This window comes from Vipera berus, assembly GCF_964194415.1.
Source record: "Vipera berus genome assembly, chromosome: W".
Classification (NCBI taxonomy): domain Eukaryota; kingdom Metazoa; phylum Chordata; class Lepidosauria; order Squamata; family Viperidae; genus Vipera; species Vipera berus.
Window position 1 is genome coordinate 74,698,028 of NC_138210.1, and position 22,970 is coordinate 74,720,997.

General features: G+C 53.1%; 1 protein-coding gene across 2 annotated transcripts; it reads right to left on the minus strand.

The window, feature by feature from the left end:
• Positions 1-6,850: 6,850 nt before the first annotated feature.
• On the minus strand, positions 6,851-21,128 carry LOC308676787 (tumor necrosis factor ligand superfamily member 12-like). 2 transcript variants are annotated; one of them, XM_081342811.1, is made up of 7 exons: positions 21,027-21,128; positions 14,359-14,385; positions 13,337-13,424; positions 12,201-12,263; positions 11,558-11,593; positions 11,110-11,234; positions 6,851-10,501 (listed from the first exon to the last, which is right to left on the minus strand). In XM_081342811.1, exons 1-7 carry the CDS (start codon positions 21,123-21,125, stop codon positions 10,250-10,252), a joined length of 690 nt encoding a protein of 229 aa, XP_081198937.1. In that variant the 5' UTR covers positions 21,126-21,128; the 3' UTR covers positions 6,851-10,249. The 2 variants fall into 2 exon arrangements, with proteins under 2 accessions (XP_081198937.1, XP_081198936.1); XM_081342810.1 differs by lacking the exon at positions 21,027-21,128 and adding an exon at positions 19,848-20,048.
• Between the last annotated feature and the right edge of the window lie 1,842 nt (positions 21,129-22,970).

The following is a 22,970-nucleotide window of genomic DNA, read 5'->3' on the forward strand; positions in this document are numbered from 1 at the left end:
CTATCACGTCCCCCCTTGTCCTTCTCTTCATTAAACTAAAAAAGGTAAAGGTAAAGGTTCCCCCCGCACGTGCGTGCTAGTCGTTTCCGACTCTAGGGGCCGGTGCTCATCTCCGTTTCAAAGCCGAAGAGCCAGCGCTTGTCCGAGGACGTCTCCGTGGTCATGTGGCCGGCATGACTAGACGCCAAAGGCGCACGGAACGCTGTGACCTTCCCACCGTAGTGGTCCCTATTTTTCTACTTGCGTTTTTACGTGCTTTCGAACTGCTAGGTTGGCAGAAGCTGGGACAAGTAACAGGCGCTCACTCTGTTACGCGGCACTCGGGATTCGACCCGCCAAACTGCCGACCTTCTGATCAACAAGCTCAGCGTCCTAACCCACTGAGCCACCGCGTCCCCTTCATTAAACTAGACATCCCCACTTCCAGCCACCGTTCCTTGTATGTTTTAGCCTCCAGTCCCCTGATCATCCTTGTTGCTCTTCTCTGCGCTCTTTCCAGAGTCTCAACCTCTTTTTTTACATGGTGGTGACCAAAACTGGACGCCGTATTCCGAGTGTGGCCTTCCCAAGGCCTTGTAAAGTGGTATTAACACTCGACGTGATCTTGGTGCTGTCCCTCTGTTAATGCAGCCTAGAATTGTGTTGGCCTTTTTGGCTGCTGCCGCACACAGCTGGCTCCTGTTGAAGGGACTGTTTACTAAGACTCTTAAGATCCCTCTCGCAGTTGCTACTATTGAGCGAGGTACAACCTATCCTATCCCCATGCCTTTAGTTTTTCTTGCCTAAGTGTAAAACCTTCCTTTTTTTTTCTACACCGAATTTCATTGTTAGATTAGGGCCCTGGGTTCAAGTCATGGATGGGCTGGCGAAACGGGGACACATGCTCCCCATCCTGAATTCCCGGGAATTTTATCCTGCCCAGCCAGGCGTGGCACTAACTGGGAACGATGGGCATTCCTGTGGCAGGGGGATAGCCCTCTTCTGCTCCAAGCTGCAGGGCACAAGAGAGTAGCAAATCCTATTCCTTCTTTGCACAAACAGCTTCTTTTTCATTTCGACTGACAGCCACACTGGAGCGTAAAAATTTCCATTGCTCAGCCAGGCAGCGGCGAAGGGAGTTTTGCCTCGTTTTACGACCATCCTCGCCACGGTCGTTAAGTGAGTCGCCGTGGTTGTTATGTTAGGAAGTTGGTCGTTAAGTGAGTCCGGCTTCCCCGTTGACTTTGCTGGTCGGAGGTTCTCAAGAGGGGATCCCGTGACCCCCGGGGGACGCTGCGACCATCATAAATGCGAGTCGGTTGCTGAGCGTCTTGAATTTTGACCACCAGGGGACCCACGGAAATGATGCAACGGTCAGGTGAAAAGAGGGCCCTAGGTCGCTTTTCCCCCCACTGCTGCTGTAACTTTGAACGGTCACTAAACAAATCGTCGTAAGACGAGGACTACCTGCCTTTCACTTCGGAAGAGCGGAACCCTCCGGATTTGAGGTGGACGAGTTCCCGGGCCAGGCCGGTTGACCCAAAACAAAAAATGTCACGGAAGGACAACGGGCGGTTAGCCAAGGGATTTGTGATTGTTTTTTATTGATCGGATAAAAGCCACGTGTGGAATTCCCCCCCTTTAAAGAAGTGGTTGGAAGAAGTTTTGTTTAAATACATAAATACAGATATAGATACCCAGCATGCAAACAGAGAAGTTTGGGACCGGATGGAAAAGTCCCTGCTTGTGCTTTCTCTTCTTTCTTTCTTTCTTTCTTTCTTTCTTTCTTTCTTTCTTTCTTTCTTTCTTTCTTTCTTTCTTTCTTTCTTTCTTTCCTTTCTTTCTTTCTCTTTCTTTCTTTCTTTCTTTCTTTCTTTCTTTCTTTCCTTATTCATTTATTTATTTCTCTTTTTTCTTTTCTTTCCTTCCTTCCTGAGAACAGAGTGGTGGTTTGTCCTTCCTTCCTTCCTTCCTTCCTTCCTTCCTTCCTTCCTTCCTTCCTTCCTTCCTTCCTTCCTTCCTTTCTCCCTCCCTCCCTCTTTCTTTCTTTCTTTCTTTCTTTCTTTCTTTCTTTCTTTCTTTCTTTCTTTCTCTTTTCTTTCTTTTCTTCCCTTCTGTCCCTCCCCCTCCTGCTCCTCCCCCTCCTCCCCAACACCCCAGAAGACAGGGGCTCAAGATCCAGAAGACCCCTAACTAACAAAATGAAATTCAGTGGTGTGAAAACCTCCTACGGTTCTCCATTTGGGCAAGAAAAAAACAAATGCACAGGTACAGTATAGGGGGTACCTTGCTCAATAGCAGCAACCGTGAGAGGGATCTCGGAGTCCTAGTCCCTTAAACAAGAGCCAGCCGTGTGCTGCAGCAGCCAAAAAGGCCAACACAGTCCTAGGCTCCATCAACAGAGGGAGAGAATCAAGATCAGGTGATGTGTTAATACCACTTTACAAGGCCTAGGTAAGGCCACACCTGGAATACGGCATCCAGCTTTGGTCACCACGATGGAAAAAAGATGTCGAAACTCTAGAAAGAGGGCAGAGAAGAGCAACGAAGAGGAGGATTATTATTATTATTATGATTATGATTATTATTATTATTATTATTATTATTATTACTTGTATACCGCCCTATTCCCGTAGGACTCAGGGCGGTTTACAGGGAAAAATTAAAAATACATAACATACAAAGTTAAAATCGATTAAAACTAAGATTAAATTAAGTCCCTGAATTTAAACTAAAACCCCATTAATAAATAATTATAACCCCTCAGTCTGGGCCAGACAGCTCAAAAAACCAGGTTTTCAAGTCCCTGCGAAATGAGCGAAGGTCGGGGGCGGTCCTAAGCTCCGTGGGAAGTTGGTTCCAAAGGGTCAGGGGACTGGAGGCTAAAACTTATCAAGTTGCAAGTACTGGGTATGTCTGGTCTAAAAAAAGAAGAAGTACTTGGGGTGACATGATAAGATAAGGCAGGGGTCTTCAAACTTGGCCCTTTTATGACTTGTGGACTTCAACTCCCAGAATTCCTCAGCCAGGCACGCTGGCTGAGGAATTCTGGGAGTTGAAGTCCACAAGTCATAAAAGGGCCAAGTTTGAAGACCCCTGAGATAAGGTAAGGTGACCTTTATTGACATTTTTTTTTACTGTGGGCAGAATGGCACACATCAAAAATATGTGGGAAAAGAAAAAATATGCGGGAAAAGAAGCAACGGATGGACACTAACTCCAGGAGAGAAGCAACTTACAACGAAAGAGATTTCCCCCCCTCAAATCAGTAAATAAATAATATCATTCCAGGAAACAGCCAAAGCAAACCATCAGGGCTGGGGGGGATCTTGAAAAGATGGCTCCAGACGCAGATGAAATACGTGGGAAAGTGTTAAGAGCCTTGGTGGAGCAGTGGGCTAACACCTCCTTAAGTAACACCAGCTGCCTGCCATTAGTGCAGGTTCGAGTCCCACCAGGCTCAAGGTTGACTCAGCCTTCCATCCTTCCGAGGTAGGTAAAACGAGGACCCAGATTGTTGGGGGCAATTAAGCTGACTTTGTAATAATGCCGCTTGGGGGTGTTCGTGAAAGCCCTAACAAGCAGGCATATACATAGAATGAAGGCTACTGCTAAGCTTGTAAGCCGCCCTGAGTCTTCGGAGAAGGGCGGGATATAAATGGAATTAAAATAAAATAAAAAAATAAAATAAATAAATAAAACAGGATTTGCTTGGAGAGCGATTGTGTCACTTGTGCACGGCACGTGCCGAAGGCAGGATCTCTGCCAGACAATGGCATGAATGCCACCACTGTTCTCCGAACGAGACAAAAGAGACGGTCAGCTTTTCCAGACCGGCCAGGCAGGACACACAACCAGCTTAACTAATTCTGCTTTATCGTAAGGCTACATAAAACAGAAGCTTGCAAATCTGAAGGTACAAACCTAGTCCAGCTGTTTCTTTTATAACCCGATAAGCAAATGCTATAAAACAAGACAGTGAGAGGGAGACGTGTATTTTCAGACGAGCAAGGCTCAGAACGGAACAGAATAACAGAGCTGGAAGGGACCTTGCGAGGTCATCTAGTCCAACCCCCTGCTCAGGCAGGAAACCCTATACCGTTTCAGACAAGTGGCTGTCCAGTCTCTTGTTGAAAGCCTCCAGGGATGGAGCACCCACCACCTCTGGTGGCCAGCTGTTCCACTGGTTAATTGTCCTCACTGCCAGGAAATTTCTCCTTAGTTCCAGGTTGCTTCTCTCCTTGACGAGTTTCCATCCGTTGCCTTTGGAGAATAGGTTGACACCCCCCCCCTCTTCTTTGTGGCAGCCCCTCAAAAAAATATTGGAAAACTTCTATCACGTCACACACACACACACCACCCCAAGTCCTTCTTTTCATTAAACTAGCCAAACCCAAATCCTGCAAATCCGTTCTTCCTATATTTTAGTCTCCAGGCCTTTCATCCTATTGCTCATTTCCCAAAGTCTCTTACATCTTGTTTTGCAACGGGGTGACCCGAACTGGATACAATATTCCAGGTGTGGCCTTACTAAGGCTTTACAAAGCCCTGCTAACACTCTGGGTGATCTTGACCCCATCCCGCTGTTTCTGCAACAGAGGGTTGCGTCGGCTTTGCACGTTAACAAAATCTTGCAAGTGTGAAAGTACGGCGCAGTAAAGTCGGGTTAGCTCATCCTGTTGAGTTTCCCGTCTGCTCTTTCTACCCGGCCTGACTTCAATCTTGCATGATTCATAGCAGAAATTTCCCCACATCTTTAATGACCGTCGGAAAAATTGGGGAGATTCCTATGTGAGTCTCTCCGACCTCCCAGTGTGCAGCTCAAGGCTAAGTCCTCTTTTATCTGATGGTTCCCCAGACAGCGAGTCCTTCATCACCAGAAGAGTTGCGGTCACTCAGGGGTCAGAAGGCAGCACTGCAGGCTAATTCTGCCCACTGCCAGGAGTTCGATCCTGGCCAGTTCAAGGTTGACTTGGCTTTCCGTCCTTCCGAGGTCGGTAAAATGAGGACCCAGGTTTTTGGGGGGCAACAGGCTGACTTTGTAAACCACTTAGAGAGGGCTGTAAAGGGAAGGAAGGAAGGAAGGAAGGAAGGAAGGAAGGAAGGAAGGAAGGGAGGAAGGAAGGAAAGAAGGAAGGAAGGAAGGATGGAAGAAGGGAAGGAAGGAAAATGAGAAGGAAGGAACAAGGAGAAGGAAGGAAGGAAAATAAGAAGGAAGGAAGGAAGGAAGGAAGGAAGGAAGGAAGGAAGGAAGGAAGGGAAGAAGGAAGGATGGAAGAAGGGAAGGAAGGAAAATGAGAAGGAAGGAACAAGGAGAAGGAAGGAAGGAAAATAAGAAGGAAGGAAGGAAGGAAGGAAGGAAAGGGAAGAAGGAAGGAAGGATGGAAGAAGGGAAGGAAGGAAAATGAGAAGGAAGGAACAAGGAGAAGGAAGGAAGGAAGGAAGGAAGGAAGGAAGGAAGGAAGGAAGGAAGGAAAAATGAGAAGGAAGGAAGCTATCGTAGCTCAGTGGTTAGAATGCAGTATCGCAGGCTAACTCACTGCTCACTGCCAGGAGTTTGATCCTGACTGGCTCAAGATTGACTCAGCCTCCCATCCTTCCAAGGTCAGTAAAATGAGGACAAAGATTTTTTTTTTGGGGGGGGCAACAGGCTGACTCTGTAAACCCCTGAGAGAGGGTTGTAAATGAGCTGTGAAGAGGTATATAAGTCTAAGGCTATTGCTATCTTCCTTTCTTCCTTCCTTCCTTCCTTCCTTCCTTCCTTCCTTCCTCCCTCCCTCCCTCCCTCCCTCCCTTCCTTCTCAGCGGTTAGAATGCAGCCTTGCAGGCTAACTCTGCCCGCTGCCAGCAGTTCGATCCTGACCGGCTCAAAGTTGACTCGTCCTTCCGTGGTCGGTAAAAGAGGACCCAGATTGCTGGAGGGGGGGGGATATGTAAACCGCTTAGAGAGGGCTGTAAAGCATGGTGAAGCGGTCTATAAGTCTTAAGGGCTTTTGTTATTGTTGCCCCCATCACTGCCGCCCCGTCCGAAGGGGATTCCCCGTAAATCCTTCATTAAATTCATGAGAAAGACACGAACGTGATTGTGTTTTTATTGTCCAGGTGTTGGTAGAAAACGCGCAATAACGTGAGTAGACTTGAATTATAGAGCGCTTTGCTCGAATATGGAGTTGAAAGTTGGTGCCTTCAAGCAAAAAAAAAAAAAAGGGCAGGTGATATACACTGGCAGTCCTCTACTTACGACCACAGTGGAGCCCAAAATTTATGTTGTTAAGTGAAACATTGGCCAAGCGAAACATTTTGCCCCATTTCACCACCTTTCTGGCCAAGGTTGTTAAGCGAATCACTGCAGTTGTTAAGTTAGTAACACGGTTGTTAAATGAATCCGGCTTCCCCCCCCCCCCCCCCCCGTTGACTGGGCTTGTTGGAAGGCCGCAGAAGGGGATCATGTGACACACACCCCCGCACAAACCCACACACACACTGGGATGCTGTGACAGTCATAAATACGAGCAGGTTGCCAAGCGTCTGAATTTTGATCAGGTGATGCTGAAAAAACGGTCATAGCCCACCTTTTTCAGTGCTGGTGTAACTTTGGTCACTAAACGAATCATGTCAGGGACCAGCTGTAACTGGATTTGTGCTCAGCACTGAACCGAGGCTGAAGAAAAGAACCACAAGATTTCCTTAGTGGTTTTATGTAATTATGGTAAACCTCGGCTCTTTTATGACTCGTGGACTTCAACTCCCAGAATTCCTGAGCCAGCCATACATGAGCATGGCTGGCTCAGGAATTCTGGGAGTTGAAGTCCAGAAGTCACCAAGGGAGCCATAGTTCCCCCATGCCGGCTCAGGAATTCTGGGAGTTGAAGTCCACGAGTCATAAAAGAGCTAAGGTTGCCAACCCCTGAGGTCATAAGAAGTTAGTGTGGGTAACACGGTGTGTGGTGTGTTCATTTTTGTAGGCCGAGGATGCCGTGTTGTCCAAGAACTGAAAAAATTGGCAGCAAAGGTTGGAGAGATTGCACGACGCAACGAGGAGTCTCGATCCGAAATAACACATTGGAGAAAAAGAGAGCTGGGCTTGCAGGGAACATGGAGTGGGAGGCCCCTTATCTGAACTGGTTGGGCAGGGGGTTGGACTAGAAGACCTCCAAGGTCCCTCCCAACTCAAGTTATTCTGTATTCCGAGCAGGGGGATGGACTAGAAGACCTTCAAGGTCCCTTCCAACTCTTTTATGCTGAAATAGTGTGGGCCCATAAAAACGCCCGAGTCCTTTGGACCAAACAGACATCAAAGATCAAAGCGTGACAGAAATACAGACGGTCCTCGACTTACAACAGTCCACTTAGCGACCCTTTGAAGTTACAACGGCACCAAAAAAAAAGTGACTACCCGTGACCGTTTTTCACCCTTAACGACTGATGTGCAGCATTGCCGCGTTCCCACGATCAAAATTTGGACAGCTCAACAACTGATTCATATTTACAACTGTTGCAGTGTCCCTGCTCTCTCTCTCTCTCTCTCTCTGTGTGTATGTGTGTGTGTGTTCACGTGATCCCCCTTTTATGACCTTCTGACATGCAAAGCCAAGGGGTGAAGAAAGCCAGATTGACTTAACAGCTATGTGACTATCTCAACGTCCACGGTGATTCACATAACGGCGATAGCGAGAAAGCTGGTAAAACGGGGCAAAACTCGCCGAACCGACGTCTCGCTTAAATTCCAGGGTCCTTTGTGGTCGTAAGTCGGGGACCACCTGTACTGAAGGGGTGAAAAGATGGAGTGGGGGGGGGAACCCAGCAAGCCACACGGGAACGGGCCGAGGAATAACTCAGAAGTGGACGTGAGAACTCTAACAGAACACCAAAACTGCACGGCTCGTTCTAAGGGGGTCCCCACTGCATGGAATCGGCTCCTTTGCAAGGCCAGAAAAATACCTCGACTTACGACCATTCACATAGCGACCGTTCAAAGTCGCACTGGGAAAAATATTTGACTTAGGACCGGTCCTCGCACTTACGACCGTTGCGGCATCCCTGCGCTCGCTGGATCAAAATTTGGACACTTGGCCACCGACTCGTATTTACGACCGTGGCGCTGTGCCAAGGTTTTTCCATATTTCTGATGAGCAAAGTCAACAGGGTGGGGGGCGGGAAGCCCTGCCGGTCATTAAGCGGGTCATCACGGGATTCTGCCTGAGGTTTTTTTGGGGTTGTTTTGGTGGCAGTCGTTAAGAAGAAAAGCGACAGGTCGTAAAGTAACCCCCCCACGGTCGTTAAGCGAAACCCGTATCTGCAACGGCCGGTTTTGGCCAGAAACAAATGTCATAAATTCATCTCGTCGTAAATGAGGGCTGATTGCCAGGAGCCCAAAAGGCCATCACGTGACAATGGGGGGGGGGGGAGATCTTGGAACTTTGAATCCCCATTGTAAGTCCCTTTTTTGGGGGGGTGTCTGTTGCAATTTCGGTCATAAGTAGAGGACCACCTGCATTTTGCTGCCTCTGGTTCCTTTAAGGCCAAGCAATCAATCCCCAATTTTAAGCTCTTAGTTGCAGCTCAGTGGAGTTCCCGGAAGCAACTCCATGCGAGTTGCAAGCTCTTTGTCGCCAGTACGATGCTCACAAAACCCCCTCGGCAAAAAAAAAAACACAACGTACACCCTGGCCGCACAAGCAGAAGCGAGCCAATTCGGGGACTCAAAACAGTCAACATCTCCCTTGGGAAACACCGTTTCCGAAGAAGGAAGGGCAGTGTGTGTTGAGATGCGCAAACAGGAAGTTGCGTGGGGCACGCGGCTGGCAGGGCACCCACACAAGGGACACTGGGGTCACACAATAACACAACCAATGGCACCCTCGCAAAGCGCCTGCCAGGGAACGAGAGCCGGAACACCTGTGTTGTTCTACTTTTATTTCGGAGCTTGTGCCGTAAAATGGGAGGGTGCCAACTTTCCGTGCCAGAGGGCACCGTGTGTTAAATGTTGTGGCGAGCAGGGACGGCGGTCAGGGAGTGTGGCTTTAAAAGCAATGGTGGGGTCGGAGAAGAAGGGGCAGGGTGTTTCGCCCCCCCCCCTACACACAAATTTCCTATAAAATAAATGAGTTGCGTTAAGCTGCGTTGGCAGTGGCGGTGGTGGTGTAGGGCTGCCAATTTCAACCTTTGCAAAGATATAATTGGGGCGCGCCGGGGGGGGAAAAGGCTATCATCCACTGGTTTGGTCGCATCAGGGGCCCTGCGCATCAATGCTCCTGGGGGCTGCGGTTCTGACTCTTGGCAATGCTTCACGACGGCACGTGGCCTTTGGCAACGCCGCGTTTGCGGATGCGGGCAAGGTCTTTCGCAACGCCGCACTCGCAGCGAGACTACACGGGCAACGATTGGCGGCGCCACCGCATTCGCAGGCGCGCGCAACCATTGCAATGCTGCATTGGCAGGGGCCTGTGACCTTTTGCAACAGGTGCACGCAAACCTTTTGCAACACTGCCCTGGGTAGGGGTGATGCAACCTTTTGCAGCCCCCCAACGTGAGTTCTCACGTCTTACTTGTCGGTGCCTGTAACTTTGGCGCAGGGAGCCTCAAGTGGTTGTCTGAACACCCTCTCTCAGAGAAACCCACAACTGGGGCAGAGCTTGGCCCCCTTCGTCTCTTCACAGCCAGCAGGGAGCTTCAATCCATTGGGCCTCTGCCCTTCCCTGTTCGAGGAGGCCCAGCGTCCAGTTCCTTGGAGTCCTGGCACCCCCTGCCGGCTGGGATACAAACCTCAGTCTGTGTAGCCACATGTGCTCGGAGGGTCCCGTGCACCCGACAAAGCAGCGGAATAAAAATATAAAAATACAAAACAGACGGTGCCAGGGACGCCCAGCCAGGGTGCAAAGCGCAACAGAGCTGGCAAGGGGAGCAGATACTCGGAGTCCGCGTACGATGTCCTCGTCGTTTGATCCATTTTCAGACTCCTGTCGCGGTTTGGACTGCAGAGTTTGCAACCAAGCGGAAAGTGCAGCGCCTGGTTAGAAGACAACCACCCACCCTGCCCTACTACCCTTTTCCTTGCTGGCACCCGGGTGGACGTCAGAACCGCAGACAACACCCCCCCCCCAAGCGAGAAACAGAGAACTGCCGGTCCAGAAACGAAAAAGGAGCAATCGCGATGCCGCTCTGCGCTCGGACGCGTCCGCCGTACAGGAGGGCTGCATGCCTCGTCTCTGTTTCTGCAAAGCCCGCCCGGGACCCCGCCCCGGCGGTCATTCCCGCTGCCCCGGTCTTCTCAGTGGACCTGGAAGAGGCCGAAATAGGTGAGGTAGCGGTCAGCCTTCAGACGGACCTCCGGGATGGTGCGGACACGGATGGAGGCCTCAGGACGCAGGAGAAGCAGGCCGGACACCTGACAGACGTGCAGTTCGGCCTCCTGGGGTCCGGAGCTGGTGGGGGGGAACTGCTCCAAACAGCGCAAGGCCAGCTGGCCGCTCAGCATCACGTCCAGCTTCATGTAGACCGTCTTCCCCTCGTTGAAGTGGACCTAGAAACGGGGACAGGAGAAGCAGCGCAGAGAGGGAATTGTGGGGCTCCGTCGTGCCCATCTGAATCGAATCCGCTCCTTGCGTTCAAAGTTGCGACTCGAAAAAGGGGATTTTACCATCTAGGTCTGAGGGTCAACCTCCCTCCCGCCCCCTCAACGTAGGACCACAACGGAGCCTACCCCTGATCATGTCACAAAAGGGGATCATGTGACCGCTCCCCCCCTCCGGGACGCTTGCGACCGTCACAAATACGAGTCGGCTGCCAAATGACTAAATTTTGATCACGCGACCACAGGGAGGCGGGGAAGGCCGTGCAATAAAATGGGCACAAAGCACTTTTTTCCCCAGTGCCGTCGATTAACTTTGAACCGTCACTAAAGGAACTCTTGAGGACTAGCCGCGCAGTTGTTTTTCTAACGCTGCCTGGGGAATTCTGGGAGTTGAAGTCCACGCCTCTGGAAACAACCCTGAATTAGCCAATCAACTCCCTTGAAATGCACCCACGGGTCAATCAAGGGTTCTCGTGGCTGCCCCCCCACCACCATCGGCGGCAACGTCCCAGAATGCTTTGCTCTCCCTACCCACAAGCCCCCCTTTTTGAGCTCACCTGGCAATACAGGTAATACAGGCCCCTTTTGATCACCGTAAACTCTCCTCGGCTGTTGTCGTAGCGCAAGGGGTTGGTGGCGTTCAGCTTGGCTTCCGCCCATCCGCGGATGGTCCCGTTGGCATCTGGGGAGGGGCGAGGGAGACGGACGAGGAGGAGGAATGAACATTGGACCCCCAGCCCCCCAGCTGCGGGCAGAGCCCTCACCCCTCCCCTCTGTGGGGAGAGCTGGGGGGGGTCCCTGAAGAGCCAAGGTGCCTTCCCAAGGCTGCGCAAAGGTGCCCGCCTTCACAGTTCATGCGCTCAACCGGATGGCGTAAGCGACTTCACTTAAGAGCCAGGCGGCCGGGTGAGAGAGAGAGCGGGGGGGGCTGAGGTGGGCAGGGGGCCAAGTCAATGTCTCCCACCTGCTTTGCCAAAGCCCCCACCCCACCCCCAGAAGTGTTACCTGCCTGCATCCCAGCTCGTCCTACGGTGGCTTGCACTGAAAGAGAGAAAGAGAACGAGAGAGAGAGAGAGAGAGAGAAAGAGAGAGAGAGAGAGGGAGGGAGGGAGGCAGGGAGGAAGGAAGAGAGGGAGGAAGGAAGGAAGGGAGAGAGGGAGGAAGGAAGGAAGGGAGAGAGGGAGGAAGGAAGGAAGGAAATAAGAGAGAGGGAGGAAGGAAGAGAGGGAGGGAGGCAGGGAGAGAGGGAGGGAGGAAGGAAGGAAGAAATAGGGGCGCAGGAAGGGAGGGAGGGAGGGAGGAAGGAAGGAAGGGAGAGAGGGAGGAAGGAAGAGAGGAAGGAAGAGAGGGAGGGAGGGAGGGAGGGAGGAAGGCAGGAAGGGAGAGAGGGAGGGAGGGTGGGAGGGAGGAAGAGAAAGAAGGAAAGAAAGAAAGAAAGAAAGAAAGAAAGAAAGAAAGAAAGAAAGAAAGAAAGAAAGAAAGAAAGAAAGAATCAGTCTGATGGATGGAGGGGATTTTCTCCTGTCCAGAGAGATGCCCCAAATAAAATCCAGGCACCAAAACCCCCCACTCCTCCCCCCCCCCACAGGGCTCTGGCATCATTCCTCTGGGGGGGGGCGGGGGAGGACTGGAGGAGACCCTCCCTCACCTTCATAATGGGCGGCGCAGATGCTTCCCGTCCGGCAAGGCCGAACCCGTTTCCCCTTCTCAGCTGAAAAAGAGGGTGGGGGTTATTTTTTGGGTACGTGTGTGTGTGTGTGTGTGTGTGTGTGTGTGTGTGTGAAGGACCCCAGAGAATAAGGCAACCTCAGGGGTCAATTTTCCTGGCCATCAGTCCTCAGGTTACAGCGGTCCATTTAGCGACCGTTCAAAAGTTACAATGGCACGGAGAAAAGTGACTCAAATGCCCGTTTCGCACTTACGTCTGTTGCTGCACCCTCAGGGTGGCGGGATCGAAATCCCAGAGGCTCGGCAACCGACTCGCGTTTATGACGGTCTCGCTGTGTCTCCCGGGGGGGGTGTTACGTGATTCCCCTTTTGCGCCCTTCCGACAAAGTCCACAGGGTGGGGTGGGGAATCCGGATTCACTTAGCGACTCTCTTGCTAATTTAACTACGGCAGTGATTCACTTAACGACGGTGGCAAAAAAGTCCCATCAAACGGGACCAACCTCATTTAACAAAATGCCTCACTTAGTGACAGAAACCTTGGGCGCCGTTGCGGTCGTAAGTCGAGGACCACCTGTAGAAGGCAGAGAGAAAGGCGTCGCTCTCCACCCTAACCCTCCACTTACAACCCACAATTGGGACAAGTTTCGTGGTTAAGGCAGGCGGCTGTCGAGTGAATTGTGCTCAATTTTGCCACGGTCATTAAGCAAATCAGTGCCGTTGTTAAGTGAATCATATGGTCGTTAAGCGAATCTGGCTTTCCTGCCCCCCCCATTGATTCTGCTTGTCGGAAGCCGGCTGGGAAGGTCACAAAGGAGATGACGTGACCACAGGGATGCTGCAATGGTCATAAGTGCGAGGACCAATTGTAAGTCACTTTTTTCCAGCGCTGCTGTAACTTTAAACCAGGCATCTCCAAACTTGTCAACTTTCAGGCTTGTGGACTTCAACTCCCAGAATTCCTCAGCCAGCCTGGCTGAGGAATTCTGGGAGTTGAAGTCCACAAGGCTAAAAGTTGACAAGTTTCCAGACCTGAGCTTTAAACAGTCGCTAAATGAGTAGTTGTTAAGTCGAGGACTTTCGGGCATTCTGCCTTGTTTTAGAAGGAGCGACTCACCTTGCCTTCGATGCCGCAGCGCCCCCTGCTGGGCAAAATGGTGCAGGAACAAGTTCCCTTGGTTGTCCCAGCTGGAGGAGAGCACCACCTAAAGAAGCAGAGAGGTACTTCAGGTTAATGCAAAATTTGGGGGTTGGTAGGTAGAAACTGGGCCGGTTTAGCTGACTCAAAACCCGAATTTGGCAAAAGCAGCTCCTTCTTTCCCACGACAAAAACCAAACTGTTGCACGTTTATGGCTTAATCTCTTAAAATCATTTACAAAATTCAATCTTTACCTTCCCCCCCCAGCCCCCCTCAAAAGAAAAGACATTTAGTCTAAGAGAGCATTGGAAGGAGATTTTTTCAGAATCACAAAACAGGCGCGGGACTCATTCCTCAACAGCATTTACTTATGCTAGGCTAATGGAACCTCCATGTTCAAAGACAGTCTACCCCAGAATAACAATATCTTGGGGAACAAACAAAAGCAGAGGGCTGGACTAGAAGACCTCCACGGTCCCTTTCAACTCTGTTATTCTATTCTATTCTATTCTATTCTATTCTATTCTATTCTATTCTATTCTATTCTACATTTTATTATTCTATTCTATTCTATTCTACATTTCACTTTTCTATTCTATTCTATTCTAAATTTTATTATTCTATTCTATTCTACATTTTATTATTTTATTCTATTCTTTTCTACATTTCACTATTCTATTCTATTCTATTCTACATTTTATTATTCTAGTCTAGTTTAGTCTAGTCTACTCTATATTTTATTATTCTATTTTGTTCTATTCTATTCTATTCTTCGAACAGTCACGAAATGAACTGTTAAGCCGAGGTTTGCAGATGGCAGAAACAGCCCATTTTGCAAAGTTGCAAAGTTGCCAACAGCAGCAGCAGCAGCAACAACAACAACAATAAAGTTGGGAAGGGACCTTGGAGATCATGTAGTCCAACCCCCTGCTCAGGCAGGAAACCATTTCAGGCAAAGGGCTGTCCAGGGCATGCCGAATTAAAACATCCGTTCACTTACTGGGTCCAGCTCCTCCGACAGCAGTTTCTGCGGACCAAAAAGAAGAGCCCAAGTCAAGCCACCGGACTACACAAACCATCCTCCCCTGACATTGTCACGATTTCCAAAAAGCGAACAGGTTAATTTGAAAATCGAAACCCATTTTTTCCCCCCATGCGAGATTTGGCTAAATAACCTGAATCAAACAAAACACGTCAGGGTGAAAAATCAAATCCTTTACTTACTATGCCCATCATGGTCATAAGTTGAGTTATCTTTGCAACTGACCTGATTTTAGGACATTTCTTTTTTTACGGCGGTCGTGAAGGGAACCCGTGGTTCACTTAAGGGGCTCAGCTGGCCGAAAATTGGGCAAAAAATAAATAAATGTCCATTTGGTGCAAAACTGTCCCAAACCCAGTTATGTGACCGTGGGAGGCTGCAAACGGACGTAAATGCGGGACGGTGGCCAAGGGGCCGCCATGCGATCCTGTGATTGGGGAAAGGAGTTATGCAAATTCCCAGTTCTGCAAATATTTTTTTCTGGATTAATGTTTTTCATGCTTTGCCACTTTAAGACTTATGGACTTCAACTCCTAGAATTGCCCAGCCAACACAGCTTTCCTCTTTCCACAGAAATGCACATGTCTACACACACACACACACACACACACACACACACACACACAAAACACTGATGACTCATGGCCAGGACAGATTATCAATGGCAGGAACCACGCAGTGTGTAACACACACGCACACCACACAGTTGTCACCCACAAACTTTCTCTCCTGTTTTGTGTGTGTGGTGTGTGTGTGTTTCTGGATGCTTTCGCTAAAGAACAGCGCGTCTCACAAGATCTTCATGAATATGGAAAAGAAAGAAAAAAAGGAAGAAAAAAAAGAAAAGGTGGGCGAAGTAAGATGGGTCTTACTTGCGGTCTTTTTATTTTTTTGAAAAGAAAATAAAGATACATTCCTCGGATACTTTGGAGGAACGCTATTCTGTGTGGTCCCCTTTCCCTTAGTTGCAGTTGCTGAAGTCCACTAGTCTTAAAGTTGGCCCAGATTGAAAAATGTTTTCTCTAGACCAGGGGTCTTCAAACTTGGCCCTTTGAGGACTTGTGGACTTCAACTCCCAGAATTCCTCAGCCAGCGTGAGGGAACTATGACCCTTTGATGACTCATGGACTTCAACTCCCAGAATCCCTCAGCCAGCGTGAGGGAACTATGACTTTGATAACTTGTGGACTTCAGCTCTCAGAGTAACTCAGCCAGCGTGCTTGGCTGGGGAATTCTGGGAGTTGAAGTCCACAAGTCATCAAAGGGCCAAGTTTGAAGACCCCTGTTTTAAAGTGTTTGCCCACCAATCAGGGCTTATGCTTGAAGAGGAGGTTGGGGGGGGCAATTCCTCCATGGGAAAAGTTTGAAATTTAGTTGAGGGGTGGTGGTGGTGGTGAGCAGGCCCGAGCGGAGGTTGCTATGGCAACATAGCAAAACAGATGTCCCAATTCCCCAGCTGTTTGGGCCTTGCAAAGCAAAACAAAGCAAAAATAATTTTTTAAAAAAGCAAATTTGCTGATAGTTTTGCGCTCAGCTTGGTGGAGAGAGGTTTTTAAAATAATAATAATAAAAAAATGTGCAGGTTGGAAGGAGGCCAAACTCATCTATCTTTAGCTACAGCAAACGGAACAGACCTCAAAATCACGAGGTATATATACATACCTCGTGATTTATATATACGTATGTATGTATGTATGTGTGTGTGTGTGTGTATGTTGTGTGTGTATATACGGTATATATATATATATATATATATATATATATATATATATATATATATATATATATATATATATATATATATATATATATATATATATATATATATATATAAATTAATTTGAAGTCAGTAAAAATATACATACATATACCTACGTTGGCCTGTTCTGAATGCAAATGGTGCTCTGGGCTTGGGATGTATGCCTTCCAGATGTGGGGCTGGTGGGCTGCAACATCTGGGGACACCTGTTTGGGGCATGCGGGAGTGGGCTGGGCTTGCAATCGTGCCCTAGTTTTTTTTTAATAACCTTTTTGCTCCGGCACAGAGTTCAAACCACGTGTGTGTGGGGGGGGGGGGCGGAAACAAAGATCCAAAAATGTTTTTCTGGCATAAAAAGTATATTTTTCCCAGCCAACTGTAACAAATAAGAGGAAAAAATAGCCTTAAAGCAGCCGCGTTTATGTGAGCAGAATTAGGCAGTCAGTGTTCAGAAGAAGAGTTCTCGCAAAGAAGGCAAAGGGTACGGATTTGGACTCCCCGAGCCCTCTGCCCATGCTCCGTGGTTCTCGTCCTCTGCCAACTTATTTTGATTTATTGATCTGTTTGTATCCTGCCTTAGTTTTACAAGCAAGCCAAGGCGCTGAACACATCAAATACGTGTTCTACCTCCTATTAACCCACAACGACATCCCTGCGAGAGGGATTGGCCCAAAGTCGCCCAGCTGGCTTTCATGGTTAAGGCACAACTAGAACTCTCTGTCTCCTGGTGATTGGCCCAAAGTCACCCAGCTGGCTTTTGTGCCTAAGGCAGGACTAGAACTCACCGTCTCCTGGTGATTGGCTTAAAGTCACCCAGTTGGCTTTCGTGCCGAAGGCAGGACTAGAACTCACCGTCTCCGGGTAATTGGGCCAAAGTCACCCAGCCAACTTTCACGCCTAAGCCAGGACTAGAACTCACCGTCTCCTGGTGATAGGCTTAAAGTTACCCAGTTGGCTTTCGTGCCGAAGGCGGGACTAGAACTCACCGTCTCCGGGTAATTGGGCCAAAGTCACCCAGCCAACTTTCATGCCTAAGCCAGGACTAGAACTCACCGTCTCCTGGTGATTGGCCCAAAGTCATGCATCTGGTTTTCATGCCCAAGGCGGCACTAGAACTCACCGTCTACGGGTAATTGGGCCAAAGTCACCCAGCCAACTTTCACGCCTAAGGCAGGGCTAGAACTCTCTGTCTCCTAGTTTCCATCCTGGTGCGTTAACCACACGGACTAAAAATACTTGCCAACAACAAGTATTAAAAACTCAAGGGCAGCCTTAACCAACCGGTTGTGGGATCGAATGCTGCTACTGCGGCAATGAGTACTCCGGGCCTCCTCAGCCCCACAAAACAGCTGTTGGGCCTCCCCCCTCCCCTGGGCTGGGGGAAGGGGAGGCGGCTGCAGGACCCCAGCCAGCCCAGGCAGTCATCCAGCCCCCCCCCCAAGGCCAGGCTAGGCCAGGCCAGGCCAGCTGCGGGCTGTGGGGTCCAAGGGTGGGGTGGGAAAACAGTGCAAAGGGGCAGCTGTGCCCCTCACCCCTGGCCCACCCACCCAAAGCTCCCCCCCCCAAAAAAATTCGGAAGTGTCAGGTGGATTCAGCAGGGCCAGGGCACCGGGGAGGAACTGCACCGCCCCCCCCAAAAAAAAACAGAAGGAAGGGTTTTGACTTGTGGTTCCCCCCTCCCCTTTTACAGCATGCATTCTCACCCTCCCCTCCCCTGAAAGGTTTTGGAAGGGGGGGGCGCATCTCATCCAGAGGCTCAGCTCAATGGGGGGGAGGGGTGCTCTGCCAACGGAGGGGGGGAGCGGGGGAAGGAAACCCCAGGCCCTGGGCATGGCTGGGGGAGGGGGCTTTGCAAGATGAAGAGGTCGGTTAGGGCAAGGGAGCGTCCCCACCCACAGAGCAACCCCCCCCCAAGGGCTGCCCCGCCCCTGCTGTGGGCCAAACCCTTTCCCACGGAGGGGGGCAGGCAAGAAGGAAGGGGGGGGGACACTTCGGAAAGCTCTTTAAGGAACTTCTCCCCAGCCACAGGTGTTCTGGGCGCCCGCCATGGGGGAACAGGTGAACAAGACCAGGGGGGGGGCTCCTGTGGCCCAGCTGGGGCTAAGGGGTGGCCCCCTATCTGCCCCCCCCACCAAGGAGACGTCCTCTTCCCGGCCACCAAGACCCCTTTGCCTTGACAACCCCCCCCTCCGCACCTGAATAGAGTGGGAATTCCACGTCGTCCCCTCCCATCGTCCTCACCACCAGAAGAGTTGAATTGTGGGGGGGGGGCGCAAGAAGACACTTCCTCCTTGTTCCCCATGCCCCCTAGGCCTTGACGCCCCCCTCCCCGGGGGTGAGTGAGCAGGCAAGGAGTGGGGGTCCCGCATCCCGCCCACCCGCCTGGGGGGAGGGTAAAAAGAGAGCAGCCAAGCCCCCTTTGCCAGTGCAGGCGAGTGGGGTGGGAGTGGGGGGTCCTGCGTCCCTCCCCCTCCACGCCCATCCCCCAGAGTCTGGGGAGGGGGGCAAGAAGACACACCCTCCCCACTGGCCAAGCCCCCTTCGCCTTCAACGCCCCCTGCCCCAGCAGGTGAGCGGGCTGGGAGTGGGGTCCCGCGTCCTTCCCATCAACCAGTCAAAGGGGGCAGACAGCCCCTCACCTTGACTCCCCCCCCAGCAGATGAGCGGAGTCAGCTTCCTGCCTCTTGCCCTCTTGCGAGGCGGGGGGGCGGGCGGAAAGAGACCCCCTCCCCAGCGGCCAACACCCCTTCACCTTCACCTCTTCCGGGTAGGTGGGTGGGATAGGAGTGGGGGTCCCTCCTGTGGCCCCACTCCCCAGGTGGGGGGGCAGGAAGAGACTCCCTCCCCAGTGTCTAAGACCCCTTCACCTCTTGGGGGCAGGTGAGTGGGATAGGAGCGGGGGTCCCTCCAGTGGCCCCACTCCCCAGGCGGAGGGGGAGGAGGAAGAGACCCCTCCCCAGTGTCTAAGACCCCTTTGCCTTCACCTCTTAGGGGCAGGTGAGTGGGATAGGAGCAGGGGTCCCTCCAGTGGCTCCACTCCCCAGGCGGGGGGGGCAGGAAGAGACCCCTCCCCAGCGGCCAACCCCCCTTCACCTCTTAGGGGCAGGTGGGTGGGATAGGAGCGGGGGTCCCTCCAGTGGCTCCACTCCCCAGGCGGGGGGGGGGGGCAGGAAGAGACCCCTCCCCAGCGGCCGATCCCCCTTCACCTCTTAGGGGCAGGTGAGTGGGATAGGAGCGGGGGTCCCTCCAGTGGCTCCACTCCCCAGGCGGGGGGGGGGGCAGGAAGAGACCCCTCCCCAGCGGCCAACCCCCCTTCACCTCTTAGGGGCAGGTGGGTGGGATAGGAGCGGGGGTCCCTCCAGTGGCCCCACTCCCCAGGCGGAGGGGGAGGAGGAAGAGACCCCTCCCCAGTGTCTAAGACGCCTTCACCTCTTCCGGGCAGGTGGGTGGGATAGGAGCGGGGGTCCCTCCAGTGGCTCCACTCCCCAGGCGGGGGGGGGGGCAGGAAGAGACCCCTCCCACCCGCCAAACCCCTTTCGCTTTCATTCCCCCCCCCCCGGTGCAGGTGAGCGGAGTGGGAGCGGGGGTCGCGCCTCCTTGCCCCGCCCGCCAGGCCAGGGGGGGCACGAGGGACCCCCTCCCTCCCTCCCTCCCTCCCTCCCCCCTGCAGGCAGCCCCCTCCCCTCACCTGCGGCAGGGGGGCGGCGGGGGCGGCGGGGGGGTCCGGCCGGGGGGGTCCGGCGGCGTGGCGGGGCCAGGCGGCCAGCAGGAGGCTGAGCGAGGCCAGCGCCAGCGCCGAGAAGGAGGCCAGCGCCAGCGCCAGCAGCAGCAGCGGCGGCCGGGCGGGCGGCTCCCGTGCCCGGCGGCGCCTGCCCATGGCCGGCCCGACCGAGGCGCTCTGCAGCCGGCCGCAGCCGGAGGCGAAGGAGGCGGAGGAGGCGGAGGAGGCGGAGGCGGAGGAAGCGAGGCCGCCCAGGGGAAGCCGCGCTCGGCCGGCCGCCAGCAGCAGCAGCAGCGCCCGGTGCCTGGAAGAGGCGCAGCCCGGGAACTGCGGGGCAGGCAGGCAACGCCCGCCGGAGGGGCTGGGCGGGGAAGAGCCCGGACGAGCGCCGAGCCTCCCCGGACAGGCGCAGTCTACCTTGCCAAAGGCGAACTTTCCAAGCCGGTCTCCCCGGGCGGCCGCTTCCGGCCTTTTCCCTCCGCAAGCCGGGCGGGTTACAGAGCCAAGAGAGGCTTCCCGGTGAGGGCTCGGATCGCGGAGCCCATCGTCCGCAGCTCCAAGTTCCGGCTTGGGGAAACGGTGGGGCTGGGCCAGCCGGGGTGTTGGGGGCAGGGGGGGGGAGGGGGGAGAGCCAGCCGAAGCCCAGCGGACTCCGAGAGGGCGACCAGAGGGAGGCAGCCCTCCGCAGAGCTCCCTCGATCAGGAGCAGTCTACCTGGCAGTCTAGCCTACGTGCCGGATGACGCTGCCCGTCCCCCGGGGCATCTTCTTGCTCCCTCCCGCTGGCCGGACGCGCCTTGTCCGGACAGAGAGGCTTCCCGGTTGGATCGGACTCCAGCCCCCATCATTCTCGGCCGGTATCAAAGCTCCAGCTCGGGGCAACTGCGGGGCGGGGAGAGGTCGCCCTCCGCAGAGCCTCCCCGGATAAGCACAGTCTACCTTCCCCCTGCCCTGCCCTGCCCTCTCCGCCCCTGCCCGGAGAATTGAGATTTGGCCCCATTTGCCTGCCGCCTTCACGGAAGGGTGGGACTCCCAGCCCCATCGTTCCCAGCGGGGGGAAAAAAAAACCTCCGACGCTGGGCTGAGATCGGAGGATTCCAGGATCGGGGCCGGTTCTCCTTGGGAAGAGCAGCTGTACCCGCTTTACCTGCCGGCTTCTCGGAGAGGCGGGACTCCAACTCCCATCGTTCCCGGCCCGCACGATTGGATAAGCTGCAAGGGCTTCGAGGCTCCAGCGCTCCATCATCGGGAGGGGTGGGGGTCCCAAAAGGGGCTGTACCCCTTTGGCTGGCTGCTTCCCGGACTCCAGGCCCCATCATTCCCAGCCGGCATCCAGGCTCGGAGATCCGTGACTTGGGGGGGGCGGAGAAGCCGGAGGGGGGGCTCAGCTGGGGAGGAGGGTCCACGCCCCTTCCCCACTTGCAATCACCCTCCATTCTTAGGGGGGAGCGCAGACCCCTTGAATTGGGGGGGCTGCCCCCCCTCCCCCCACGGCTGCGGGGAGACACAGACCCATAAGGCGGTGCAACCTCTTTCTCCGCCCCCCCCGCGTCCCCCTCCGCGCCTCTCCCCCTCCCCCTCCCAGCCTTAAAAATGTCTGCGCCTCGCTTCCCTCTGGCCCCCAGCGGAGGTAGCGTGGCCGAGCGGTCTAAGGCGCTGGATTTAGGCTCCAGTCCCTCCGGGGGCGTGGGTTCGAATCCCACCGCTGCCAGACGGTTTTCTTCTTCCCCGAGGCTTTTGCTGACGGGACACGGAAGAAAAGCAAGCACGTCGGTCTCTCTCTACACCCCCCCCCGGTCAACCGGTTACCCCTCTCGTTGTTTTTTTTTAAAATTGCGTGCAAAATCGCCCTTATGTAGAACTCCCGGCCAGGGGCTTTCACCGCTCGCGTTGGTGGTATAGTGGTGAGCATAGCTGCCTTCCAAGCAGTTGACCCGGGTTCGATTCCCGGCCAACGCAGGTTCCTTTTTTTTTTTCATTTCCCCCCCCCCATTCTTGCAATTAATTAATTAATTAATATGTTTGGACAAGGGACGTTTTTGACCCCGATCCTAAGCTTTCGCTTCTCCCCGAAAGCACGAGAGAGGCCTCTCGCTGGGTGGGTGGGAATCCGAGTGGAAAACATGTTTTCCAGGAAGCCACGTTCCCAGGCGGGGAGGGGGGGAGCGGGGGGGGGGAGGGAAGGCCGATGAAATGGAAATAATTTTAATTGTTTTTTGGCTTGCAGAGCCAGCTGTGCAGAGCGAGCCAGAGGCTTCAGAAGAGACTGCGTCCTCCTGTGGGAAGAGGGGGGTCTTTTGGCTCTGTGGGACCGATCTACCTCGCAGGGGTGTTGTGCCGCAGCGTTTGCCGCAGGGGGAAAGGATGGGAAGGACCCCACTGCAAAGGGGGTGGGTGGTCTTTGGACAGCTGAGAGAGAGAAGAGGGGGCAGCAATTGCAACGGAAACCCCCCCACCAAAAAAATTACATTAATCATTCGTTTAATGACCGCTCGACACGCTTAGCGACTGGTGGCTGTTTTTCCACACTTACAACATCCCTGCGGTGACGTGATCAGAATTCTGCCGCTTGGCAACTGACTCGTATTTATGACGGTCGCAGCGTCCCGGAGTCAGGCGATCCCCCTTTTGCGACCTTCGGGAGAAGCACAGCGCAGTGGGGAAGCCGGATTCGCTTAGCGACCGTGTTACTAATCGAACAACTGCAGCGGTTCACTTCACAAGCGTGGCAAGAAAGGTTGCAAAGTGAGGCAAAAGTCAACCAACTCGCTTGACAAATGTCTCACTTTGTGACGGAAAGGTTGGGCTCCGTTGTGGTCGTACGTCGAGGACTATCTGTATCTTCAGGGTCAACTGCTCCTGCCTCTGGAGGTTTGATGGGAGCGGCCCTTGCAAGACTCATTAACTGGCCCTTGCAAGACTCATTAACTATCCTGCTGTTTGCATTGCACGCACACACACACACACACACACACACACTCTCCTGCAATGTTTATCCACAATTTGAACGTGTATGGACTTCAACTCCCAGAATTCCCCAGCATGCTGTGGGGGAGGGGCTTAGGGAGGGACTTCTTTCTTTGCCTGTTGG